We start from the raw sequence: 27,289 nt of genomic DNA, 5'->3' as shown, positions 1-27,289 counted from the left end.
CACTCCCTCCCAACTTCTGTAAACCAAGCTCTCTCTCTCTCTCTCTCTCTCTCTCTCTCTCTCTCCTCCAAACCAAGAATCAATCTCTTTGGAATTCACATCAGAATTCCAGGATGGAGTCGGTTGAGGTTGCTGGACTCCGGTATCTCGCACCTGTAAATGAGGCCCCCTTCCCAGCTCATTTCACTGGAATGCAGAGCATACCTGCATTCCATTTCAGCAGATTCTTAAGACCAATATCCAATCCACAGATCCCTCCTCTAGTCCATGAGTTCACCCCACAGTCATCATGTGTCAGCAATAACTCTTCTGATGAAGCAGAGGAGCACCAGCTGAGCATCATAGATGAAAGGAAGCAGAGAAGAATGATATCTAATAGAGAATCTGCTCGCCGATCACGGATGCGGAAGCAGAAGCACCTGGATGAACTCTGGTCACAAGTCATGAGGCTCCGAAATGAGAAACGTCAGCTCATAGATAAGCTGAATCATGTGTCGGAGTGCCACGACCAGGTAGTCCAGGAAAATGAGCGGCTAAGAGAAGAAGCTTCTGACCTTCGCCAAAGGCTCAACAGCCTGCAACTGGATAGTTCTTATGCCACGTTACGGGATCTCGAAGAGATACCCTGCAACACAGCACACCTAAGAGCTGAATCAAACCAATCCATCACTACTTCCATCGATTTGCTTCATTGAGATGGGGGCCAAGTTTTACTATCTTCTCCCTTTTTGTTCTAAATTTTTCCTTCTTTTATTTCTACGTTCCTCTGTCAATCAGTGTATCGGATGATCCACATAAGACAAAGATGAGACCATGAAATAACAGCTTGAGGACGTCTTGTATCAATCTAAGCTTACTTATGAGACATACAAATAGATAAGAGTTCCGGGTCTTTTGAATAAGTTTCCTCTCTATAACAGTCAATTCTCACCTGTCACCACATAAACACCTAGCTGCTTGTAGAGCAAAATAACTAAGTATGATGTCTGCACCAGCCCGCCGGAGACACATCAATGACTCCATCATAACTTTCTCTTCATCAATCATTTTCAGAACAGCACCAGCCTTGATCAGGAAAGAAAAACAAAGCTCAGTAGAAGGACAAACAAAGAGATGGATAAATGAAATTAATTATGATGCTTAGAAAAGGAGATAATGACCCCATCAGGTTTACAAACAGCGTAAGGAATGCTTCAAGGGGAAAATTCTCAGTAACTCTAAAGGGGTCTTATAGCCTGTCCATTGTTGGACAGAATAACTGTGGATAGTGCTGAAGGTAGTGCAGGTTGTGGATCGGAATGCTAGTTACTGTATGAAGCAGAAACAGAATGAGAAGTTTGACAAATAAAATTCACTGTAATACTAGAAAAAATGATGACCCCATCAGGTGTACCACGCGCAACGGCTTTCTTCACATGCTTGAGCATGACGCGCAGAAGCCGTCGCATGTTAGCTCATCCATTTTCTTTGCTGCGTCATGTTTCTACAAACCTTTATCATTTCAGTGCTCTCCCTGGCTATGAAAACGATACACCTGCTCTACTGACCTGTGCTCTACCATTTTGATAGAAGAAAAGAAGTCACAAGGGTCGAAAGCAGAATGATTAATAGAGCATGTTCAATAACTTGAAAGAGAGGTCCCATGGCCTGTCCAGACTCCAGGGTTGAACACAGAAACAGAGCATGCTGGTGGGGTTTTTTCAATCATAATGCAACTACCATAAGAAGTAAATGCATTAGGAAAACTTCTCCACTTAATGTCCAAGTACCTCCCCTTTTGCTTTTCGTGAGAAAATCGATGCCCACCCTAACTTGGCTCAGCTTAGGTCCCCCTTTTTTGCTCTCTTTTCCTGTCCTTAATTTTGGGCCAAATCAAGCAAATACTTCCAATGTTGTTTGTTTTCCGAGGCTGCATGTTCTCCTAGCAGAACCCATTGAAATTGTCCAGGCTTTGTCTTAATCTTTCTTTTCCTGTAGATTTTTTAACTCACACTTTTATGTATATATGTGGAGCAAGCATAAAATCAGAGGTGGAAAACAGAAAAGTGGTTTCTTTTCTGACACACATCCCACAAAATGCATATTCCACAAAATTAGCAATGTTCCAACACTTCCATAGTTACATGAGCGCAAAAAGACCATATTAGCCTGGTTCAGTTGAGTTAAACTCTGTTCTTGGTTATAGACTGCATCTTGCATAGCTTGTGCTTTGTGCAACACTCAGATCATTGCCTTGGTATGACCACACAAAAAAAAATTAAAAAAAGGGCAAACCAAGTGCACGAGGCTCCAGCCACTGCAAGGTCCGGGGAGCGTCATAGTGTATGCGGCCTTACCCCCACTTCGTGGAAAGGTTGTTTCCCAACTCAAACCCATGACCACTAGTAAAATAGTGCATTTTTTTCATGTTCTTTTCTTGATTTTCTTCTAAAAACTTTGTTTTTTGTAGTCATTCTTCATATATGTGAAGCCAGTACTCAAACAGATAGGATCAGTATCGGACAAGACCAATCCCAAGTTATGACCAATCTGATACCGATCCACTGGTACGACCCAAGAATAAAAATGTAATAAAAAATAAAAAAGGCGGTAAATCTGTCCAACCCAGGGTGATCCAGATCGGTATCGGTCAAGACTCAAGACCGGTCCCAATCCGAGAATCTTGACGTTGAAGATCAGTGATGGTTTCTTTCAAATAATACTAAGGAGACACAAAATCCATTATTTAAGAGACTATTATTTGATTTTTATTACACAGAAAAATGCTCAGTCCCATTAAGACTTGCGGTCGTGACTTTTTTTTTAAGGAACTCACCAAAAGAAAGGTTATGCACATCCACACTAGTGACATAAATGAATGCAGGTGTATAAATCTATAAATGTAAACATAGTACTATAGGAAATTAAATACACAAGCATCTTACAGTTAAAATTACTCAAGTTTCAGGACAGGAGACTTCAAATGCTTGCATTTATAATGTTTTGGAGATCAAAAAAAAAAAAAAAAACTGGACAAGATGAAACCACACTAAGGAAAGAAGATGAAGCAAATAAGAAGAATATATATTAATTAATGAAGTGGTAAGCAAGACTTCAGTCCTAGCTCGGTGGTTTCTCCAGTTTGCAATAAGGCTGTAGCTTCTTAAAAGTTTACAAACTTTAAAAGAACCTCATTCATTAATGCAGTTCTCCCCCCCCCCCCCTCTCCCCAACCCTTCCTTTTTGTTTTCGTGGGAAGTGCAATGCCACCTACATTAGGCTAAGTAGATGACTAGAGTATTTTTGTGTTCAGACAAAGAAGGAACACACAGATAGAGAGAGAGAGAGAGAGAGAGATCATTGCATTGCATTGCAGTCCCATTATTTCTAGATTTGTTACTATGGCTATGCTTGTTTCCAGGTAATCCTTTTAAATCTTGCGGAAAAAATAAATAAATAAATAATGAAGAAGAAAAAGAAAAAGAAAAGGTTCTACCTAAAATTTTTCATTCCAAATCTGTTTATTATATTTTACTCTACTTTGTAAACAAATCCCTTGGATTTGAAAAGGAAAATAAAGATTAAATCTGAAAGGTGTAACTAACAAATATGGTAAGAGTTTTAAGTAGGTTACACAATCATATGATTACGAAAGTTCCCTATTTCTTTTTTAAACCAATTTCTTTTCCCTCCCTTCCTTTTACCTGCACCAAATAAGGTACGGAGTATTTATGTGATTTTAAACCAAAAAAAAAAAACAGAGCCTATATCTCCTTTTGGCTCCATTTGGTTGCAAGGGAAGGTGAAGGGAAGAAAAGTGAAATTTTTCAAACCTAATAAACTTTTGTAATATTTACCCAACATGATTGTATAAAAACTACTTAAATTTCTTACCACATTTAGTAATGATACTTTTTAGATGTAATTTTGTTTTACTTTTCAAATCCAAGGGAATTAGATGCAAATGAAAGTGAAATTTAATAACCAAATACGGAATGATTTGGAGTTAGTGACATAACCATGTGGACCTTCATAACAAGGGGCCATCATAATCTTCATGTCATTTTTTGGGAGGATCAAGAAACATCATTCAAGGGGTCCCACCAAAGATACTAATATCTAATGTAGATAGAAGCACAAAGAAGAAAAGGACAAAAAACACTGTTCATGTGAACAATGTTGTGGGGCCAATATTGACAGCTGGCTGAAGACTTAGTTTGATTTTACTTTCTAATTTTATTACAGCCCTTGTTTACTTAGTCAAGCGTAAGCTTGATTTTGTTCCTCAATATTCTCTTGTAAGAAGCTTCTAGTACTTTCCTTTTCAGCATTCTAAATCTGTTTTTAGTAAGTCTGACACTATATATTGGAATGGACTGCTGGTACCTAAAAACGAATTAATGAATGAAAAATGAAATTTCTTTATGCAAGAAACCTGTGAGATGCAGTAAGGTGAGAGGCCTTGGGTGAGAAGCCCTAGTCTGAAAGAGAACCTATCTTCTTCTTACCTTTTCTATTTTCCTTTTCTTCCCTATCAATTCCCTGTTCTTGCATTACTTTCTGAGATTTTCTGCATAGCTAAGTGTCAACTGAAGGCTTCCTACTGGTTGATGATAACTACAATATTGACCTATTGGATCCATCTACTGATTCTGGTTGGAGCTTCAAAAGTTCTGCAGATCTGAGTTATCAGCTCAGCAACTTCAATCGGACTGATATCCAGATCCAACCATCAGTTTCTGTTGATATTTGGGGGGCTGAATCATCATTCAACCCTTTCTTTCGATATTAATTTGGTGATGAATGGTTGGTTTGTCTATATCACATTACTTAGTAAATCTGAGACCTACTTTCTAATTTCATGACCTGTTGATATCTCAGCATCTAACAGTTAGTTTCGACTAAGATTTTTAGGGATTCATCTCTTCTATTAGACCTCTCTTTGTTTAAAAAATTAGGCCCATCCAGTGCTTGTATCCATCATTTCTGAAGTTGTTAATTTTCTGGTTGCAACTGTGGTCCTATTCTGGGGTTAAGTCACTTCTGACTTGGCCTTACATTAATATCAGCTCAAGTGATAATTTTCTCTATTAATTTGGATCATAGGGGAAAAATGCAGAGTTCCAAAAAGCTAAAAAAAAAAACATGTGCTGATCAGATGGTCATGAAACATCTGTTCAGGCTGATTTTTGCCACAGGTTATCCCTTGTAGGACTCATTCATTTTTGGATCAGGAGTTTTTTCAACATAGACAGCAAGCTATGGGGGGCTAAGGCCCCTAGGTGAGAAAGTCAAATAAACCCCAATGCTCCCTTTACGATGGCAGCAAATTGCAAAAAGCATAAAAAAACCATTTACAAAATCTTCCCAGTAAACTCAAATAAACCACTTTTAAACGAGATAAAATAAAAAAGCTACTTATGAGATAGACAAAGAAATCAATGGTCAAAGAAATTACTCTAAATGGATGGAAATTCAAATGCCCATGCAAGTATCATACCTGAGATACTTGAAACAAATATATATCATTCAAAACTAAAAAATTTGGCAGAGGGGAAAATGTCAAGGATGAATAATGAAATTCACAACCTGAGGTAGGAGAAAATACCTCCGAGAAGATGGTTGTATTTGAGTTACCTGATAAGCAGCAATTGGCAGAGAGGAATTATCTCGAAGAAGTCGTATAATATCCAAGTATGGCAGTCCAGGATTCACCTGTCAAGCCAATCATATTACTTCTATCATCGAGGATCGTTCAACCAAAAAGTTGGGTCAACTACAGCTCCCAAAAGAAATACCTAACAAAAGGATATCAGCTCCCTCTGCCTCATCAGTATGGGCCTCAACCAGAGCTTCTCTATAGTTTGCTGGGTTCATCTGGTAACTTTTGTTTGCGAAGCCAAGTTGATAGACAGTCATAAGTGCTAGCAACAAAAGCGTACAGAGATTCAACAGTACAAGGAATTTAAGTTTGGTTCATTTCATACGTCTTTTTGTCTCCAAAATGAGGATTTGATTCTAAAGCTTCTCTAAATGGACCATAGAAAGGACTTGCATACCTGTTTAGAATATAAATTAGATTAACATAATGAAAACAGAAAATGGACCAAATATAAGGATTAAGGAGACCTAGCTAAATAGACACATCTGTTACAAATTTGAAGGTGATCAAACAGTTCCAAAGAAAGAGAAAAGACAGTCATGTGTTAATGGAGAAAGAAACTCCATTAGTAAATAAATGGAAATTACATTCACTTTAGCAATACAACAACAACAACATCCAAAACCTTATCCCAACTTAATAGTCGGCTACATGGAGATTCCAAGCAAGGACGAGTGCAAGGATCCATGCAGAAAGATTGATGGGTTACGGCTAATAATAACTTCCGGCTGTCAACCTGACACACCACTACAGATCAGCCACAGACCTATAACGACAGACTATAATAAGCTACCGGCTGTCTACTGACATACCAAAATGTCCGACATGTATTACGTCCACCACTAACGCAATCCATCACCCAACCTACTTTAATGAAAGGAGGAATGAAATAATTAATTCTTGACAGCCCCGCTAAGCACAAAAGTAACAACTCGAACACACAACTCCGCATTGAAAACTAGAAAGCAACCCCACAACTCAAGCCGAAGGTCTCTATGAATAGCGGTCCAATGCACCAGCATAAAGCCCACCACCACAAGCAAACCAATTGCAACCCACGTGCATTACGTCCACCACCAGACCTACTACAATGTAATAAGGATTTGGAAGAAGAAAACTCGATAGCCCCACTAAGCAGGAAAAATGGTTTATTGAAAAGTAGTTAGGGAATTGAAGCCTAATATCCATAGAAGTTGAGAATCTTAGTTTACTTAAAGTGACAAGGAATTGAAATTAATTTTAGAAAAAAAATAATAACCACTTAAATTTAATATCTGTGATAGAAGACCATTAGTAGAAACTTTTCATTTGGGACTGAGTAAAAATAAAGCAGAAACATGCATAGATGGATTTCCAACTCTAGATCCTATGATAAGATTTGGAATGCTATCTACTTTGACATCAACTCCTAACTTGCTTCTCTTCATCACATCACTGTTAGAAATTTCCCAAGGAACATTCTTATTTTTGTGTCTTGAGGCCTCCTCCCTTCCATTTTGTCTCACCACCACCACCCCCCCCCCACATGATGTTCCTGCTTGGTTAGTTGTTAGTGGCTAGTCACCCTCCCCCTTTCGTTCCTCTTGTTAATGAATTATTTATTCACCTAAAAAAAATAATGATAAAGGAGAAATAATACAAGATAAAATATTGCTTTTAAATATTATCAAATTTTTTTTTTTTTGGATGAATAAAATATATTAAAGGAAAAGAATATACAACAGGGAGGGAAGATGAAAGGAGGGGGGAGCCTCACAAGAAGGCAAACTAAAGGGCATAGCCTATACAAAAGGGGGGCACTACAAGGGGATACAATCCATCAGGGGGGAGCAGTAGATAAGATCGAGATGGGGAGGCCCCAGAAGTAGGGGTGAAACAAGGCCGGGTTTCTTAAAAGCCCAACCCAACCCTAGATCCCCAAAACTCAACCCAGGCCCAACCCAACCCTGCTAGGTTCAAGCTCAGGCCCAACCTTGTCAGGCTCAGGGTTGGGTTGGGTTGACCCTGACTAGTCCTATATATTTTTTTTCTTACATAGGGTCACAAATGTTAATTACCAACAACAAGGATTAAGCGATTCATAGCAAGAAATCATAATTGAAAATTCCATAGTTTGGGTTAGACAAGCTTAATGGAGATTACATAAAGGATGCGTGATGTAAGAGGGGAAGACGACTAAGTATTTGAATATCGACTATGGTTCTGCATATATACAAATCAAATGTGGCTGTTGCTACTTCAATTCGCTTCCAATTATATCCTACCATCAAAGCTATTTGACTATCTTCTTCGAACCACACCCCCACTAGCCATTGATTCCGGTGAAGTAAAGTTGGCTTTCTTTCCCTAATCAATATCCAGATAGACCAGATCAAGGATACCCATCATATTTTTGATTGGGTCTCACAAGTAAATAAATAAATGTAGAGGATTAGAAGATTATCAAAACTCTTTCTTTCTCTCTTAGCATTGAGGGTTTGTACGGAGGCATCCAAGCCAAGCTATGTACCATCTAGTTTCCCAACTGTGGATTTTGACTGATATTCTGCCCAGGGATTTAAATCATTTACATATAAGAGTAAAATATCATTTCGATGGAAGCTTGCCAAATCAATGGAGTGGAATAGTGGATATTGAAACCTCCCGAGCAATCACAGAAAGCTGGTAACTTGGCAGTGGTAGTTGGCTGAGAAGAGGAGGAAGAGTTGCGAGTCCTACGACCGTCGACTGAGAAGAGAAGTAAGGGTTGCGTTCGTCGGCTGAGAAGAGGATGAAGGGAAGCGGTCACTGGCTAAGAAGAGGAGGAAGTTAGGCTGCGGTGAGAAACGAAATGAGGAAAAGGGAGAAGACTCTCTAGGGTTTTCAAAATAAGGTTATATATTCACGTCAACTGGTCATTAACTCATGGTTAAAATCAATTGGTCATTACAATTAGGGTTATGTTGGGACGGGATGAGGCCTGAACCCAGGCCTGACCCAACCCTAACCCAGGGTCATAATTTTTCAACCCTAATCCACCTTCAGGGCCAGAAAACTTGGCCCAGACCCTGTTGGGGCTGAAGGCGGGTTCAGGCCAACAGAGTGAAACTTACACCCCTACCCAGAAGACAATAGAGAGCCTGTTCCTTGGGGAATCTCTGACCGAGCGGTGGGGGAGGTAGGCTAGTTTGGTGTTGACATCAAAGTAGATGGAATTCAAAATCATGTCATAAGAGCGAGAGTTGAAAGTCCATCTATGCAGATTTCGCTCCATTCAGAGGTGGTTAATGGTAGCACAGAAAGCAAGTTTCTCACTAATGTCACAGATGGTAGAGCCCGGAAATGTAATGGCAACCCAGATCCATTCCCTACAAAAAGGGAGAACTCTCCTACTAGAAGGTCAACAATGTCTAAGAACCTTTTTCCAAATGGCGGAGGAGAAGGGGTAAGAGAAGAACAAATGGTCAACATCTTCGTTGCCATTCCAGCACAAACAACAGGCAGGAGGAACTTGTATGTGACGGAAAATGAGGTAGGACTGTATAGGAAGGCAATTGGAAAAGACCCACCAGGTGGTGAAATAATGACGAGGAATGTGACCTTCGGACCAAAGGAGATTCCGCTGAGAGCTAGGGGCAGAAGGTCTGACAAAGTTCTAAGTAAAGGAAGAGTTGAACAAGTTGGAAGTGGAGGGCTTTCAAAGGACGGAATCATCTCTGCCACTATGCCCTGGGGGAAGGGGGGGTTGGCCCAAATGTCATCTAGAGGGGGAGGGGAAGGAGGGGGCCCAATCATCATTATGGATGATGGAAGAGACAGTAGTTGATCGATCAAGACCAAGGGAATAGATAATCCTAGGGCTAACTGCATGAAGAATGACACCCAACGGGTGCCAAGGATCAAGTCAGAGGGGCATAGAGGCACCATTACAAAATCGCCTTCCGGTTTTGGGGAGACAGACATTGCTCCGGCGGGTAGGGTGGAGGAACTTGCTGGAGTCAAAATATTTCCAAAGAAAGGAACAAATGAGAGATTCAATGGCTTTAATGGTCACACCAATAGAGTTACATGGATTGGAGAACCAATCGGTAAAGCTCAAACCTCCCAGCATAAGAGAGAAGTTTGCTCTTCCACAGCTGCAGCCTCTTCCTCAGGAGATAGAGGATGCGAGTGCAATGATAGGCCTAAGCCTGGCAGGAATGAGGGGAACCCCAAGATACATGACTGGGAGGGAGCTAAGAGTGAAACCAGTAATCTCAAGGAGACGATCAAAAGCAGCTTTAGAAATCCCAGAAATTAAGATGCGAGATTTGAGAGGGTTAAGGCGGAGACTCGAGAGCCTTTCAAAAAGGTAAAGGGAAGACATGATGGAAGAAATGGAGGAATGATCAGCTTTAGAGAAGCTCATAAGGTCATCGGAAAAAGCAAGATCGGGAAGGGAGAGAGGCTTGCATTTTGGCATGTGGGAGATGAGGTGGAGGCTGGTGGAAGATTGGATGGATCTAGAATGGACCTCAAGGCCAAGCGAGAAGAGGAAAGGGGAGAGAGGGCATCCTTGAAGAATTCCAACAAAGGAATGGAAGAAGCCAGCAGGCTACCATTTACCAAGAACGAGAAACGGAGGGTAGAATTGTAGGCTAGGATCCAACGGACAAAGTTAGGGGGGAAGGACATTTGGAGAAGTATATTTGAGATGAAGTCCCAACAGATAGTCAAAAGCTTTATGAAGATCAATCTAAAGAAGGGGGCCGCCGATCAATGGGATTTCCACTCAAAGCCTCGAACAATCTCATGGCAAAGGATGATGTTATTAGCTATACTCCTACCAGAGATGAAGGCAGATTAGCTTTGACTGACCAAGGAATCAACGACTTCCTGGATACGGTTGGCTAGAATTTTGAGAATGAATCTATAAATCAGGTTACAAAGAGAGATGGGTCTAAAATCCTACATGGAAGTGACTCCATCGGATTTGGGGATGAGACAAGGGAAGGTTTGGTTCACACCATTGATCTGACTTGGATCAAAGAAGCAGCTTTTGATAGCCTGGATAAGATCCTCCTTGATGATGCCCCCAGCAAGAGAAGAAGCTCATACTGAAACCATCCGGCCCGGGAGCTTTACTGACCTTGTGGGAGAGGACAGCAGAGGTGATTTCCTCATCAAAGGGAATGGCTTGAAGAGAGGGGAGAAGGTGATTAGGGATGAATTTGTTGATCAGGGAGGGGGGAGAGGAGGATGGGAGGAAGGGGACGGGGTGGTTGAAGAGATCATAGAAGTAGGAAGAGGCTCCAGCTTCGATGTCAGCAGGATTCTAAAGAGTAGCTCCATCTCTGGAGGTAAGAATGGGGATGGAGTTTGCATTATTCCGACCTTTGATGGTGTAGTGGAAGAAAGCAGAGTTGGAGTCTCCAAGATCCAGCCATTTGATATGAGATTTTTGCTTGAGGAAGATCTCTTTTTAGGCCAAGAGCAAGGAAAGCTCAAGACAGACAGATTTTTCCTCCTCAGTTAAATCAGAGTTATGGAGATCCAAAAGGAGTCTGACTTGGATAGCCTCAAGTCTGTATTTGCAAGAGGCGGCTCTGTCAAAGATGTTGCTGAAGCACCTAGAATTTCATAGCTTGAGGGCAGCTTTGACGTTCCTGAGCTTCCTGGAGAAGGCAATGAGAGGAAAGGAGAAGGAATAGACAAGGAGACTCCAAGCTTCCAAAACAAGTGGGGAGAAATCAGGGTGAAGGATTCACATGTTGAAGAATTTGAAGGGCTTTGGACCAAAGGAGGAAGAAGGATAGGTATGGAGGGAAATGGAACAGTGATCAGAGATGGAAGGGGAATCAAATGTGGCATGGGATAACGGAAAGGAAGAGAGCCACACTTCATTAACAAGGGCCCTGTCAATCTTACAAGCAACCCTGTCAACCCAACTTTTACGGTTTTGCCAAGTAAGTTTAGCACCAGACCAGCGAAGTTCAAACATGCCAATGTCCTCAATACAATTGTTGAAAGCCTCCATGTGGTCAATGGGACCCCCTCCCTGTTTCTCGTGGCTAAATATGACAACACTAAAGTCGCCCGTTATCCCCCAAGGAGAGGAGTCAACAGAGAAGGATATGGATTGAAGGTCAGTCCATTAGGAGAGTCTTTCACAAGCCTGATTGAGAGCATAAACAATGGTGAGGAGAGAACAATTGGAGCCACAGAGGTCAGATATGGAGAGAAGAATGGACTGGGAAGAGGTGGTGAGGGAAGTGATGCGGAGAAAAAGGGGGTTCCACAAGATCCAAATTCGTTTATTGGGACAATCAGAATAGTTGGCAAGAAAGGACCAGAATGGAGCTATGGAGGCTACAATGCGGGGAGCGTTTGCCTCAAGGACTCTGGTCTCAAGCAGGCAGCAGAGAGGGGATTCAGAAGATCTAATTCGGGATCTAATGAAAGCATGCTTGGCCAGGGAGTTGAGGCCTCTTACATTCCAAATGGTCCAAGGGGTTATAAGGAAGGGATGTAGGTTGGGGGCAAAAGCTCAAGGGAGCTAGAATAGGTTCTCCGGTGACCAGCAGAGGAGGAAGAGGAGCTTCCCTTATGCCGCTGATACTCTTTGATGGGGGACGTCCAGGTTGAGGCAGACATTGGAGGCCGACCTCAAGTAGAGGCCCGAGTGCAATGCTTCGAAACCTGGGCAGGCCGGATGCCTTTTGGGGGCACCTTTCTCTTGGGGGAGCTGGCACTGGCATGGGGGGAGCTAATTCCTTCAACAGGATCATCAGCAGCAGGCAGAGGAGCGGGGCCAATGAGAGGGCCCAAGGGAGCTGGCAGAGAATCAGTAGAGGAAGGCATAATGACAGCCATCAATGCTGAGATTGTAGACTGATTGGGCAATCTGCAAGGCAGCGGCAATGTTGGAGGAGGCAAAGCATCAGTGGTCTGGGCCTTGGGGTCAGGCGGAGAGGCAACAGAGATTGGCGGAGAGGCAGGGATTGAATTGTTTTAGTCAGTCCTCATATTATAATCCACTGTATCTCATATGAAATATTTTGTTAAACATAGAGTATTATTATAAGACCAAAGGAGAAGAATAAGGATAGTGGTAAAGCACAAGCAAATTACTTTGCTGTATAAGACATGACAGACACACGTTGAAAACCTTCAGCATCCAGAGCTACTCGAATGGCTCCTACACGCCCATCCATCATGTCACTTGGACTGACAACATCTGCTCCTGCTTGGGCCTATTCACAAAACCGAGATGATTCAATTAAAAACAATTCTGGACGCAGAATGGAATAGCATGTAGATAGACCAGCTGTATTATATAGAATCCTCTGAGGTTACCTGCGCAACAGCCTGTTTGCACAACTGATGGACTGTTTCGTCATTCATTATAACTCCTGCAAAATATGAACATAGCATCTGATTGATAAATCAACTCATTGTTGCATGACAAATGGAATTTAAATAAAAATTCAACAAAAAATGAATAATTGAAATCTTGGTTGTCCTACTTTGGGGGCTTACCACACCATCCAACTTCTGAATCAGTCAGCTACTCAGCTCAAGACCAAAAAAGTTCCAGAGTGGAAGAAGGTGATGCACTCAAATATAAATACCACTTCATAGTTGATAGGGTAAACAGATAGGTAATTTGTCATATAACATTATTAAAACTAATAAACCAGCAATAGGTTAAGGAGAGAAGAAGAAGAAGAAAGAGAGAACACAAGGGAAGAAGAAAGAGTTCCTGCTGTTAGTAGCAAGCAGAATCGTAACGAAAACTCCTCACCCTTGTCCAATATATAAAATCAGAAGTACAACCAATAAAGGAAACTTAAATAGAGCCAAAGAAGGAAAAACAATCTAGGAAGAAAACTACCTTATCTAGAAGAGTAAGACTAAGAAAAATGGAAACAAACTTAAACTCACACAAAAATACTAATACCGCACACGGATAAGTGGATGTGTACATGATAACTATGTACCCCTATGGTACATATGGGGTACATCCGTACATGACACATCAGCTGCTCAGCATCCACAATATATTTGGTAATGAGGTTGACACTCAATAAGGTTTCCACTACCCATTTAAGGAGAACATCCAAAACAGAAAGTTGGCTATGACTGGTTCATCTTATTTCATACTACCAGTGTGAATTAGATCAAGGCCTCTTTCTCTATCTTGAAGGACAAGAACACCACTCTTCAGTTCAGGATCAAAGACGTGAGTTTTTCATTCTTTTCTTACTTTCATTATTTATAGCCTCTTTTTTCCTTCAAAGTTTCTGAAGAGCTTTACCCTCCTGTTTTATTTGATATTTTCTTCTTTTTTTTTGTTCTGTTTGGTTTTAGAAACTCCGAAACGACCACGATTCCACAAGAATGCAATTGTTCATCAGGATCTCAAGCCCTCAATTTGGTGGATTTTGGACAGGTAATTCTATGAATTTATCTATTTCGATTGCCTCAACTCTTTCTTCCCTCTTCCAAATGGGGGCTGACGGCAAATATTCTTCTCTGGCCAGAGCAACGCGGCATCGGCCGTATCTAAGAAATAAGAGAGTTCGAAATCTTCACTTTTTTGGGAAAAAACTTTCTAAGTAAAAAAATCAAGTTTTTCCTCTAGATTCATTGTCACATAATACTTTTAAATCATAAATGCATGTTCTAGAAACAAAAGCATGGACAATTAAAAAAAAAAAAAGTCAGGGTTTATGAAGAAATTACCCCAAAAAAATGAGATTTTCTTCAAAAGATTGAGTTGCTGATGGAATACTTGCTTCACTCATGTTAAATCACCCATTTGTAGTCGTTTTTTTTCCAATAGATTGAATCCCTGACTTTTTTTTTTTTAGAGTGATAAGAGATTAGAAGAGGTGAAGGAACTTTTCTACCCAAGCAAAATTCGTGTCTGAAATAATAAGAGCCAGTTTGCCCTTTTAAGCGTGTATTGTACCATATCAGTCTGATATCATACTGTATCGATAAGTATCGATCAAAATAATAGGTTACTCTATGATACTGTACCGATACACTAAGGAAAACAAAGATTCGTGGGGATTTATAAGTATTGAAGAGTATCGTTATGTATCAGTAGTATCGGTGTGTAACATAAAGATACTTAAAATATTTTAAAATGCACTGTATCATATCGATGGTCACCGATATGTATCGTCCGATACGGTATGATACCCATCAATACTTTAAACCTTGCAACCAATAACAGATCAAAAGAGCAATCGGAAGAAGAATAAATAGAGATTGCAGGAAGAAAGGGGGAAGGGGAAATCGCACAAACTCCACAGCCACGTAGGCTCTTAAACTCAAATAATTAACTCAAATTTCATTCTTCAAATCTGATCAATATTGTCCATCAGTTTTACATATAAATAGAAGAAAATAAATCTCAAAACTGAAACGTTGTCCTACTAAGAAATTAACTCAAATTGGAAACACAATATCATACCATATCTACCAAATCAAGAAAAAAGAGAATAAAATATCACTCCTACGGTCACAAGTGATTTCTGTTGTTTCTTGTGGCTTAAGAGGAAGATCATATTAGCTCAGTGGGAAAGTTTTGAATAACATTGATAGTGCCTGCATCGGACAATGTGAGATGCTCTCTACATTGAGTAGCTGGTGTTGAGGATTATAGGTTGTTACAAGATAGACAGGCTTAGCTCGTGAGTGATTGAATGCTGTTGTCGTTTCGGCTGATGGAAACAGTAATCGTTTTATCTTGTGAACACTTACTGGAGTTGATGGAGAAATAAGGGACTCACGACATTCAACCGCTCCCTCTGCTACATGACCTGACTGATGCCTCCCTCCCCTCCGGCGGCCTCTGCCATCGGCCTGTCTCCTTCTCCCGCTGCCCCCTTGCCCTGGCCTTTCTCCCGCCACCTCTCCCACTCCTTCCCCTGACTCCGACAACCCTCCTGCCCTTCTCAATCGTCCCTGGACTTCTGTCGTCTCCTCCCTCCCTCCCTCCCTCCCTCTCCTAAACTTCCTCCCTCCGAGGGTCATCCGCTTTTGTTCCACCCACATACAACTCTCAATTCCTCCACTGTGGGGCTCTGTCCTCCTAGCCTTCTTGCTAGTGAAATCTTGAAATAGGGCAACTGTGTCATCGGATTATTTCTTGGCACCCATCCCCCTTTTCCCATTGTCAAGGCCTCTCCTGAAACATGGAAGCTCTTTGGAACTCTTTCCATCTTCATGGTTGAATCTGGAACCTTTATCTTTGTCTTCTCCTCTACCCTGGACAAATCCACTGCTCTGGACGGTGGTCCTTGGTATGTAAGGGAAAAACCCATCTTTCTTCATCAGTGGGATGAGTATTCCCATAGTTATCACGGCGTCGCCTAGGCGGTGATTTGACGTCCCAATGGAAATCAGAGGGCATGGCAGTACACCGATTTATGTGAGTCACGATTTGTTGCCGCCAGGGCCGTATAGGCGTTGCCAAGGCAGCACCATGGACGCCATCTCACGCCTATTATACTAATCTATTGCTTTTTTTTTTTTTTTACTTACTATTAGGTGAAACCGTGAAATACAAAAAGAGAGAAAGTCGAAAACCCTCAAGTCTCAAGTTGAAAACCCTCGAAGCTAACCTGTTGCCTCCGACTGCTGACCTTCTCCTTCTCCGGCACAGGCAATGAACGTGAACCCTGGAAGCTGACTTGCGACTGCTGACCTTCTCCTTCTCCGACACCAGCAGTGAACCTGACCCTCGAAGCTGACCTGTGACTGCTGACCTTCTCCTTCTCCGGCACCGACAGTGAACCTGAACCCTCAAAGCTGACCTGCGAGGCTAAGACTACTGACGTTCTCCTTCTCCGGCGACTGACGTCCTCCTTCTCCTTCTCCGGCAGCAAAACCAAGGTAAGGGGCCGCCTGCGACGTCTTTCTCCTTCTCTTTCTTCTTCTTCTTCTTCATCTTATTCTTCTCTGCTTCTCTGCTTCTCTTTCTTCTTCTTCTTCAGTCCTTCTCTCCTCCTTCTTCGTCTTCTGCTTCTTATTCTTCTTCTTCTTTGCTACTCAGCTTCTCTGCTTCTCTTTCTCCTTCTCTATTCCTGACAAGTGACTTCCTTCTTCTCTTCTTCTCTTCTTCTCTCCTTCTCTCCTCCTACGTCTTCTGATTCTTCTTCTTCTTCTCCTTCTTCTTCTCTGCTTCTCTTTCTCCTTCTTCTTCTTCAGTTCTTCCCCTTCTCTGTTCTTCTTCGCTTCTTCTCTCCTTCTCATTTCTTTCCTCCTTCGTCTTCTGTTGCTTCTCTTTCGCCTTCTTCTTCTCTGCTTCTCTTTCTCCTTCTTCTTCTTTGGTTCTTCTCCTTCTCTATTCCTCCTTCTATGATTAATGTTTTATAACAGCATAAATAGAGTTATAGAAATATAGAATTAGTTCTTAATCAAAGTATTGGATTGCTTGTTTTACTGCCTTATTTTAATCCTTTCTTGGATCATTTGTTAAGTTGCTTCTGACTACTGATTTGAATTTTTTTTGGATTTTGATGTTGTTCTAATGGTTTTTGGTTAACATATATGTTAATGTTACTGTTTAACAAGTGTTTTATATGTTATAGGGTATATATTCTAGGCTTGTAGCATACTAAATAACTTTAAAAAATAGGAAAAATAAAAAAGTATATACTAAATAATTTTAGAAAATAGAAAAAAAAAAAATGACACACGGGCGATTTGACCGCCATTGCAATGTCAAAACGGGGGATTCATCGCCAAATCAATTAGCCACCCCTCCACCGCCTTGGATTGATTTGACGCCGTGACAACTATGAGTATTCCTCTATTGGCCGCTCTAAGCCGTCGTCCATTCCTCTCTGGGTTAACTTTCCTAACCTCCCTCTTCATTTCTGGTGTCCCAAGGGTCTGAGTTTGGTTGGATCCATTATTAGCAAGCCCTTATACTCCGACAAACACACAAAGCTGATGGACAGGCTCTTTTATGCTCGTATCTATATAAAGGTCCAAGCAGAGCAGTTGCTCCCCTCTTCGGTCACAATCATCGATGGTGAAGGCCACTTGTTCGTTTAATATGTCCATTATAACTGGATTCCACCCATTTACACCTTTTGTAAAACTTTTGGCCACAACACTGCCAACTGTGTGAAGATTCAAGCCCCCATTGATCAATCTGCTATTCTGCTCCGACCGATCTACCTGCTCTGATGATCCCTGAGTTCTCTTCTCAGCGAAGGGGAAGAACAAAAAAAAAAAACACAATTAATGATATTAATGGAAAAAATACTACTATCGAACCCCTTCAAAGGAGAAACTCAGTGACCAATCGGCCATCATCGGAATCTACTACCACTACTCAACCTTCTGAAGCTAATGTCCACTGTGCTTGTACCGCTAGTCCTTCGGAGTCCCCTGCGGCCATTAGTTCCAATCGCTTCTCGATGCTTGCGACTCTTACAAAAATCAAGGATGGGATCCATTCCCCTCCTGATTCCACTCCACTCCCTGTCCCCCCTGCTTCCTCTCTGCTTCCCCTTCTCCCTCTTCCAAACTCTTTCCCCTCTTCTGCTAACCCCCCTCTCTCCTTTTACCCTCGAAATCCTTTACTCTTCTGGCGAAACCCCCTCAAACCAAACCTCCTCCTCAGACCAAAGCGAACCAGTTCAACCTTTTAATGCTTGCATCAATTCCTACCTATCCACTTGCTTAACACTTTCTCTAAGTTCCCCACGAACCACCCCCACTACCCAGGGAATCTTTATAACCCGACTGGTCCCTTCAACTCAACCTATTCTACCCTGGCTGACCCATCCTTGACCCACCTTACTCTGCCTAACCCTCCTTTAGATCCACAACCCATCTCCGACCTGCCTCTGCTGGATCACTCTCGTTTGGATCCAAACCCACTTTCATCCTTGCCCGACTCGTGCCACCCTGCTACCTCTTTGTTGTTGGACTCTGCCGATAGCCAACCCCGCTCAACCACCGTCGACCTGGATGCTCTATGGTCTCCTTTCTACTCCACTAATGCTACGGCCTTCGAAGGCCCCTGGTCTATCACCGTCAATCGTCTGTTGGACCACCCTGGTTCATCTCCTGCAGATACTCAAGCCCCCATTGCCGATGCATCTCTGGCCTTGGAAGGTCCTGTTCAATGCTGGTTGCCACTTGTCTCACTGGCAATAATCGGTTCTCCTCACTCTTCTATCTGTGACTCTCTGGCCTTGAAACGCCCCTCCACCGCCGCCACTAGAGAATCCCCTAATCAACACCGTCAGCCTCTCGCTGATGGTCCTTGTATTTTAAACCCTCTGCCCTTGGAAGGCACCCTGCCACCGCTTCTAAAGACTCACACGACCATTGCCGATTGCTTCTAACCAATGGTTCTGATGATTTGTTGCTACCCTCTACTTCAACTTTGGCTCCATCTGGCCAAACACCTGTTGCCACTGTATTGGCACTAACATCCTGTTATTACCTGTGCCACCTTTGAAGATCAATCCCTTTTGGCCTCCATGCCGGCCATGAAGAACTCCCTGGCTGTGAATTCTGATGCAATTGAGCTAACCACCCCCATAGCCAGTGGCTCCCCTGCCTTTGGTTAAGCTTCCCAAAAAAAAAAAAAAAAAAAACTACCACCTCTTTTAAGTCTTCATCCAGGTCCATAAGCAGCCTTTCCCCTCACTCCCCTGTCATTGGCTACACCTGAAGATCGACCCTCAAATCCACCCCATCTGTTTTTCGAGCAGAGATAGTGTTTCCCAATACCTCCAACCTATTATGATTCCTTAGACTGTGTGGAATGTGCGGCGTCTCTACTCCTCCTCCAAACAAGTTGACATCCGATCCCGCATTCGTGCCTCCAAATCTAATCTCTATTGTCTTCTAGAAACAAGAGTTCTCAAAGCTAATGCTACGCGCATTATCTCCTCCATTGCCCTCTCTTGGTCTCACATCACTTCCTCCCTAGAATTTGGATCCTTTGGGACCCTTCCTCTCTCATGATTACAACTCTTTCCTCCTCTGCTAAGGCCATTCATCTTTCCATTTCCCACCTCTTGGGTCCCCACATATACTATCTCTCCATCATCTATGCCTTCAATCTTGCCCCCTGCCACACCTCCCTTTGGATTGACCTCCGTTCCTTTGGTCCCACCACGGGATCCAGTCCTCTTGGGCCATTGCTGGAGACTTCAATATCATCCGTTCTAGTCATGAGAAACATGGTGGAAACCCCATTGATCCCCATGTTGTGGATTCCTTTAATGACTGTATTGAGGATATTAGTGTTGATGACCTCAGATGGTCGGGTGTCAAGCTCTCCTAGCACAACAGAAGATCTGGCTCTCTCTGGGTTGCTTGCAAGTTAGATAGAGTCCTTGTCAACGAATCCCGGCTCACTTCTTTTCCCTCCTCCCATGCTTACTTTGACCTCCCTAGAATCTTTGACCATAGCCCTATTTCCATCCATATCCTTCCTTACATCTCCTTTGGCCCTAAGCCCTTTAAATTTTTCGACATGTGGTGGTCCTCCCACCCAGACTTTCCTCCCTTGGTGAGGGAAGCTTGGAACATTCCCATTAATCCTTCCCTCCCCCCCCCCATTGCCTTTGCAAAGAAGCTCAAGAATGTCAAAGCATCGCTGAAGCTCTGGAATTCCTCCACCTTTGGTAATATTTCCTCCTATGTCTCTTCCTGCTAGGATAGACTTCTCTCCATTCAATCCAAGAATCCAATCTGACCTCAATCCTGTCCTTGCGGCCAAGGAAAAATCCACTTCCTCGGAGCTCTCTCTCCTCTCTCTCCGTCAAAAGGCTAGGATCAAATGGCTAGACCTTGGAGACTCTAATACTACTTTCTTTCATAGATCTCTCAAGGCTAGAAACAATGTGAATTCCATTCCCAAACTCATCTCCCCCTCTGGTTCTGAGGTTACCAACCCCAAGGCCATTAAAGTTGAGGTTGTTTCTCACTTCAAAGGAATCTTTCTTCCCCCCCATCTCCCCCCTCCTCCCATTCCTCATCTCCACCTCAACAAATTTACCCTTTTGGATCTCCTCCTTGGCCTTCAGGCTATCCCCTCTGAGGATGAAATCCTTTATGCCGTCCTCTCTCACAAGGCCAACAAAGCCCCCGACCTAGATGGCTTTAGCATGGGATTCTTCTCCTCTTACTGGAATATTGTCCGTCAGGATCTTATTCTTGCCATTCGTAGCTTTTTCTTTAATCCTAGTCAAATCAGTGGTGTCAATCATCCCTTCCTCTACCTCATCCCCAAAAAGAGGGAGCTGCCACCATGAATGATTTTAGGCCTATCTCCCTTTATAACCTACTCTATAAATTTGTGGCCAAGATTCCATCCAACAGAATCCAAAAAGTCATTGACAGTCTGGTGAGCCCAAATCAATCTACTTTCATTACGGGTCGAAGCATTGCTGACAATATCCTACTTTGTTATGAGATTATCCGCGGTTTTGACCGCAAATCCCACTCCTCTACTGCTCTCCTTAAGATTGACATTCATAAGGCCTTTGACACTCTAAGCTGGGATTTCATCTCCTTTGCCCTCCTTAACATGTCCTTCCCCCCTCCTTTGTCCATTGGATTCACTCTTGTATCTCTTCCCCCAAATTCTCTGTCCTTGTCAATGGCAGCCCTACTAGGTTCTTTCATTCTCGGAGAGGCATCCAGCAAGGATCTCCCCTGTCCCCCCTATTATTCTCCCTTGCCCTTGAAGTCCTATCCAGATCCATCCAATCTACCATTGACCTCCATCTTATCTCCCCCATCCCCAAATGCAAATCCCTTCTCCTCACCCACCTTGCGTTTACAAATGATATCATGATCTTCTCTAAAGCTGATCCCACTTCCATTTCCACCATTATGGACTCCCTCCATGCCTTTGAATCCATCTCTGGCCTCCGCATTAACCTGCTCAAATCCAGTCTCTTCCTCTCTGGTATTTCCCCTGATGCCCAGGCTCATCTCCTTAGCATTAATGGATTCTCCCTTGGCACCCTGCCTATCAAATATCTTGGCCTCTCTCTCTCATTACTTCTAGGCTCTCCGCCTATCAGTGCTCCCCCATGCTGGACCTTCTCAGGAAGAAGCTCCAACTATGGAAAGGCAAACTGCTCTCTTATACTGGCCATCTCACCCTCATCCGATCTGTGTTCCAATCCATGTACCTTTATTGGTCTGGAATCTACTCCCTTCCCGCTTCCATCATTAAGATAATTAAAAGAATCTTCTGCTCCTTTCTCTGGAAAGGCTCCAAAGCCTTCAGATTCCTCCTTCCTTTCGGGGCTAGGACAAAGTCTGTCTTCCCAAATCTAAAGGGGGGTTGGGCATTAGGAAGATCAAAGAGGTCAATTTTGTGGGCATTCTCAAGCTCATTTGGAAAATTGTTTCAAAGCAGAATGGGATTTGGGTTAACTGGGTTCATTCCTACCTCCTTGAAGACTATTCCCTCTGGACCGTCCTTGTCCCTCCAGATGCCTCCTGGATCTGGAGGAAAATCCTTTCCCTCCGGCCTCTGGCTCTCAATGCCATCTCCTTCTCCATTGGTAATAGGCTCACCACCTCTTTATGGATGGACCCTGGCACCTAGCTGGTATCATCTCCTCCCTGATCTCCCCTAGAACCATCTACTCCTCCGGCATTCCCAAGTCAGCTCTGGTGGCCCACATCCTCTCTTGGGTGGTCCCCTCCTCCATCCCCCCTCCTCTCCATGATATCTGGTCTTCTCCCCCCCCCCGGCTCCCTCCGGGGCATAGAGGTAGAGTAGACATTTGCACTTGGCTCCCCTTATCCGATGGGATGTTTTCCTCTGCCTCTGCTTGGTCTTATGTCAGATATTCGGGTCCTCTAGTTCTCTGGCGTAATCTCGTCTAGTTCAAAGGACACATCCCCCGTCACAACCTTACTCTCTAGAGATGCCTCACTTATGTTATGGCCTCCCTACCCAAGCCTTCCTTATTCATCGGCATATCCCTATTTCTCCCTCCTGCTGCTTCTACCCTCTTGGAGCGGAAGACATCAATCATCTCTTCTTCAACTGCCCCTTCTCTTCCTCTGTCTAGAAATTGGTTCTTTCCAAATGTTGGCCCTCCAATAGACCCATCTTGGTCTTTGATAGAGAGTGGATTTGGTTGGATATGACCTTCTCTGGCCCCTCCATCTGTGACACCATTGGGAAGCTTGCCTTTTCAGCCACGATTAGCCACATCTGGATGGAAAGTAACATTCGTACACGGTCGTCCAACTCTTGCTCCTTGGACAAGATTTGAAATGCCATCTATTCTGATGTTACCTCCAAAATCCAATCCCTTCGTCCTAAGCTTGTCCTCAACTCCCTGAGAAATAGACATATCCTTGCCTCTTAGAACCTTCAGATAGACACCCCGCCTCCCCCCTAGCCCCTCCCCCCTTCCCCTTGCTTGGTTCCTTCGGTTGCTCTCTTGCCTTCCATTAGCTGCTGCCTACCGGCTCCCTCTTTCTTTGGTTCGGCTGTTTTGGCTTTTTTTTTTTTTTTTTTGGGGGGGGGGGGCGCTTCTATTGGCTTGTTGGGCTTGGCCACCCTCCCCCTTTTTTCATCCTTTGTATATTCTTTTCTCTTGGTAACGAATTAATTTATTCATCCAAAAAAAAAAATATCACTCCTACGTATCTACCCAAGTAACCCAACCTTCTAAAACAAAGAGAATCAAAAAAAACTAAATATTGCATCCCTACATATCATTACCAACCCCCCTTAGACAAGAAAACGGTTTGCCTTGGTTGCATCTTGGCTTAGGCCTCCAAAGAGGGTCATTCCAGTCCAGCCATGCGAAGGCAACTGCATCAACACTGCCAGAATTTAATGCATCAAATCAGTACTGCCAAGGAGAAAACTGTAATTACTTCATAACCAAGAACTGAATCAGCACCATATCAGGATCAAAGAACTTTTAGAGAATGGGCTTCAATGCCTCAAAAAATTGAGGTAATCCAATGGATGGATTAAAAGTATCAAGGACAGAAAAAAAAAATATGCCAAAACCCTTGAAAAACAAGGTAGACCAACTTCAGTATATCAGCACCAATAAGTGAAAGTTGAGAGAGATCTTAATAACAATGGGAAACCCTAGTTCTTCATTATGTCATCAACTAGAGTTTCAGACAAAGCGTACAAACAGCATTGGTTGCTGTGTACCACAAAAAGAGCTCGAAGGACTCTCAAAATAGAAGTAAGAGAAAAAACACTAGAGCTTTATTGCTCTGATACCGTGTAAGAAAACCAAAACCAAAGCTATAAACCAGAACCAGGAGAGAGAGGGAGAGAGAAAGAAGACGGAAGAGAATGAGAGTGAAAGAGTGTTATGCAATAGGATATGTTCTCCCCCTATCGACCAGCCTATATATTAAATAAAGATAAGAAAAGTACAATCAAAACAGGACTCTAGATCCTGCCCTCATCAGGAAACCAATGAAAAAGATGAGAAAGAACTCTAACTAACCTTAAACCTTAGCTATCGACTTAAGCTAAGGAGACCGAGACTATTCCCACGGTATGGAGGTTTATGGGAGTCCATAGACCTCCAACCAAGACAACACTAAACACTATAAAATAAGCCTATTCAAAAAAAAAAACAAAGCAATAAACACAAATTAATATAAAATCGTTAAGTTTCAACAAGGCATGCTGCTGCCTTGGACACAAGAAAAATCCTGGATGCCTAGGCAATGCCCTGACAACTATGATGGGTTGGTAAAGGGCTGGGGTGAATGCATGACCCATCCAACCCTACACCATTCCAAATGAGGCTGGTTTAGCAGGGACTACACAGCTTTTGGGTGAAGCTCCTATCTCATCATTTGGTAGGCCCATTGTGGATTCAGGTTTCACAAAAACAAGACCTAATCAGAGCTGATTTTTTTTAACCTATTTCTATGCCTTCCATCTATTTTTTTGCACTTAATATTCTGCTTCTCCATATTATATCCGACCCTGCCCAACCTGGTTTGTTTCTTTCCCGCTCCATCCTATTAGCAGGTCAGGAATAGGGTTGAGGCTAGATCAAACAGGTCAGGTTCAGGGAAGTTAAAAACGGAACCAGATCCATCCGTACTTAAAAAGAGTAGATATTCATATGGTTTACTAATATCAGTATCTTCAAAGGTACTCATTTAATATTGTGGTTATTCAATTAAAATAAAGAACTTCTGTAAATTCAATGGTATAAAGAAAATTACGTATAGAAGTTAAAATTCAAGAAATAAAGTTTATAAAGCGATTAGGAGGGATGACAAGATCTGTGTTACCATCTTTTCTAACAATGCCATCATGCCTATCAGAGGAATAAGGATCCAATGCAACATCAGTGTAGATGACCTAAAGAAAGACATAAAGCACCTAAATAGCTGCCAAGGTTACACTCCAAAAAACAAAAGAACACAAAGACAGTGAAACATATCTACATACAATATCAGGGTACTTGTCTTTGAGCAGCGGTATTGCTCGAGGCACTGGACCATTCTCATTGTATGCTTCATCTCCTGTCGGAGACTGATGGATAAAGAGGAATATATTCATACATCATTGTACTTCACAGGGAAGAAATTTGAATTTGAGAAAGAGCTAGAGAGAGACAGACCTTCAAAGCATCTGGAACTTTTGGGAAAAGAATAATACTATTAATACCAACATCCCTAGCCTTGTAACCCTACAACAAGAGAATGCTTACTTAGATCCTGTTAAGTGGCTGTGTGTGTGGACAGGCAACAGGGAAGAGCAATAATTAGCTATAGCGTCAGAATGGTCATTCTGCACAGAAACTACACTGCAATGTGTAACTATTCTTCTGTTTACTTGTGGTATAAAACATTTCACAAATAGAATACAAGAAATAACAAAAACAATAGGTATCTCTACATTCAAAATGAACAGGTATGGATAGGCATTCCTTGTATATGGGTCCATACCCTATGATGTAATTCCTTCGGGTGTGCTGGCTGGTTCGCATTCTTATTGTTGTTGTTGTTGTTGCCTTATTCTGTGATTTACCCATCCTCTCAAAATTCCTTCTCCTTCTAATAAATTTGGTTATTTATCAAAAAAAGAACAGGGGTTAAAAATGCTTCCATATTATAGGTTTCCATTTTTTTATTTTCTTTCTTAACCTCTCTCTCTCTCTCTCTCTCTTTTCTCAAGTTAGTCAAAGCTTCTATAAACCATTCATGGATCAAGATCCTTTCCATGCAGAGAAACACTGCAATGTTGATTGCTTCTTCTATGACTAACAAGTTCTCTGAGGGTACAAAAGAGACTAGGACCACAGCAAGTGACCACACCAGAGGTATTAAGTTCCACTGATGGGATCCCAATAATTCCACACAACTATGGTAAGCTCAAACACTCCACAGAGCATTACGTGAGTGTTTGGTTACTTATGGGAGCAGAAAACTAGCTACACGTAAATCACCTCTTCTACAAGTCCATGTCTCATCCCAGCCTATAACATCCAGGCATAGCTCCAATTGGGGTGTCCTTTTCGCCTGAAAGTTTTGCAAGATAAGAAAGCAAATGTATGCATTACCCAAATATAAATAGAGTGTAAAAAGAATGTCTTCTAGAACTGAGCAAAAAAAGTGAAGAAGATAGAAAGACTCAAATCAATACGGACCTTCATGAATAAAAAGTGGATAGACAAAATTTGCAGGAGATATAGACGTTTCCTGGAATGCTGATATCAGTATAGGAGACATCCGATTACGTCGAGGACGCCTACTTAGTGGCTGAAACAAAATACCACTTTCTATCTTTAAAAAGGCAGTGTCAACACACAAATTTACAAATAAAAGTAACTCCATCCACATCAATAGATAGAAATACTAAAAACTTTTCAACCTAAATTAAAGGTCATTTACCAAAGAGCTGTTGATTTGAATGTTCTATAGTCCCTTCAACCTATTAACCAATTAAATTCACTAAAGGGGCTGCCCATTGGAACTACCAGACTAATATAATTAGTAGTAGATTTAAGGAATGGAAAAGTCATACGAGTGGAGAGATAAGAGGAGTTCCAACTGGTACAGCAGCTTTAGGGGGAACAGGTGGTGCTTCAGGAATATTTCCAGCCACAACTGCAGCTTCGCATTCCTCGACACTTAATCCCAACTTCTCTGGTGTCCTTTCCCGATCTTCACTTGCTCTGATTACTGGCAGAGACCGGTTTCGCTTCTAGATTGGGCGCTCAGCATTAATAAATTTGGCACTGTTTGAGGGTTTCAAGCCAATGTAGTTTCGATCATCCAAAGGTCTAATTGCTCCAACATTACTTGTCGAAATGGAGAAAGCACAGGCCATTGCTTCTATCTACCACCTTATCAGTATCTGCAATGGCACATTCCCAGTGTCAGCAAAACTGGAAAGAAAGTGAAAGGTCTGATAACGAAAATTTTTCATCAGACTACGTGGGAAGTAATTCAGAACTTGAAATCAAGAAGAGTGAATCTGGACAACTTTGAACCAAATATTAGAGGGAATTCAGGTGCAGTATAGGGTGGATGACTCATGAATCTTACCCAGTAAGCCCAAAGTACTGAGACAGAAGTTCAGCTTGAAAGCAAGGCAGGACTGGAGGCATTGTCCACTCAGGTAGTTGTCAAGTATTTATGATAGGATCAATCAATTATAGGAAGTGGGCC

The 27,289-nt window shown here is 42.3% G+C and overlaps 1 protein-coding gene and 1 pseudogene across 1 annotated transcript; one reads left to right on the top strand and one right to left on the bottom strand.

Annotated features, from left to right (window-relative positions):
- On the top strand, nucleotides 1–902 carry LOC122061600 (basic leucine zipper 43-like). Its single transcript, XM_042624965.1, has one exon. It carries the CDS (start codon nucleotides 114–116, stop codon nucleotides 693–695), a length of 582 nt encoding a protein of 193 aa, XP_042480899.1. The 5' UTR covers nucleotides 1–113; the 3' UTR covers nucleotides 696–902.
- On the bottom strand, nucleotides 726–27,289 carry LOC122061599 (annotated as a pseudogene).

Source organism: Macadamia integrifolia, chromosome 14, assembly GCF_013358625.1.
Source record: "Macadamia integrifolia cultivar HAES 741 chromosome 14, SCU_Mint_v3, whole genome shotgun sequence".
Taxonomy (NCBI): domain Eukaryota; kingdom Viridiplantae; phylum Streptophyta; class Magnoliopsida; order Proteales; family Proteaceae; genus Macadamia; species Macadamia integrifolia.
Note: the sequence above shows the minus strand (reverse complement) of the source record. Positions and strands in the feature narration are given on the sequence as shown.

Bases quoted from the DNA above. Each gene is read 5' to 3' on its own strand.
- LOC122061600 (XM_042624965.1), top strand. From the start codon at position 114: ATGGAGTCGGTTGAGGTTGCTGGACTCCGGTATCTCGCACCTGTAAAT.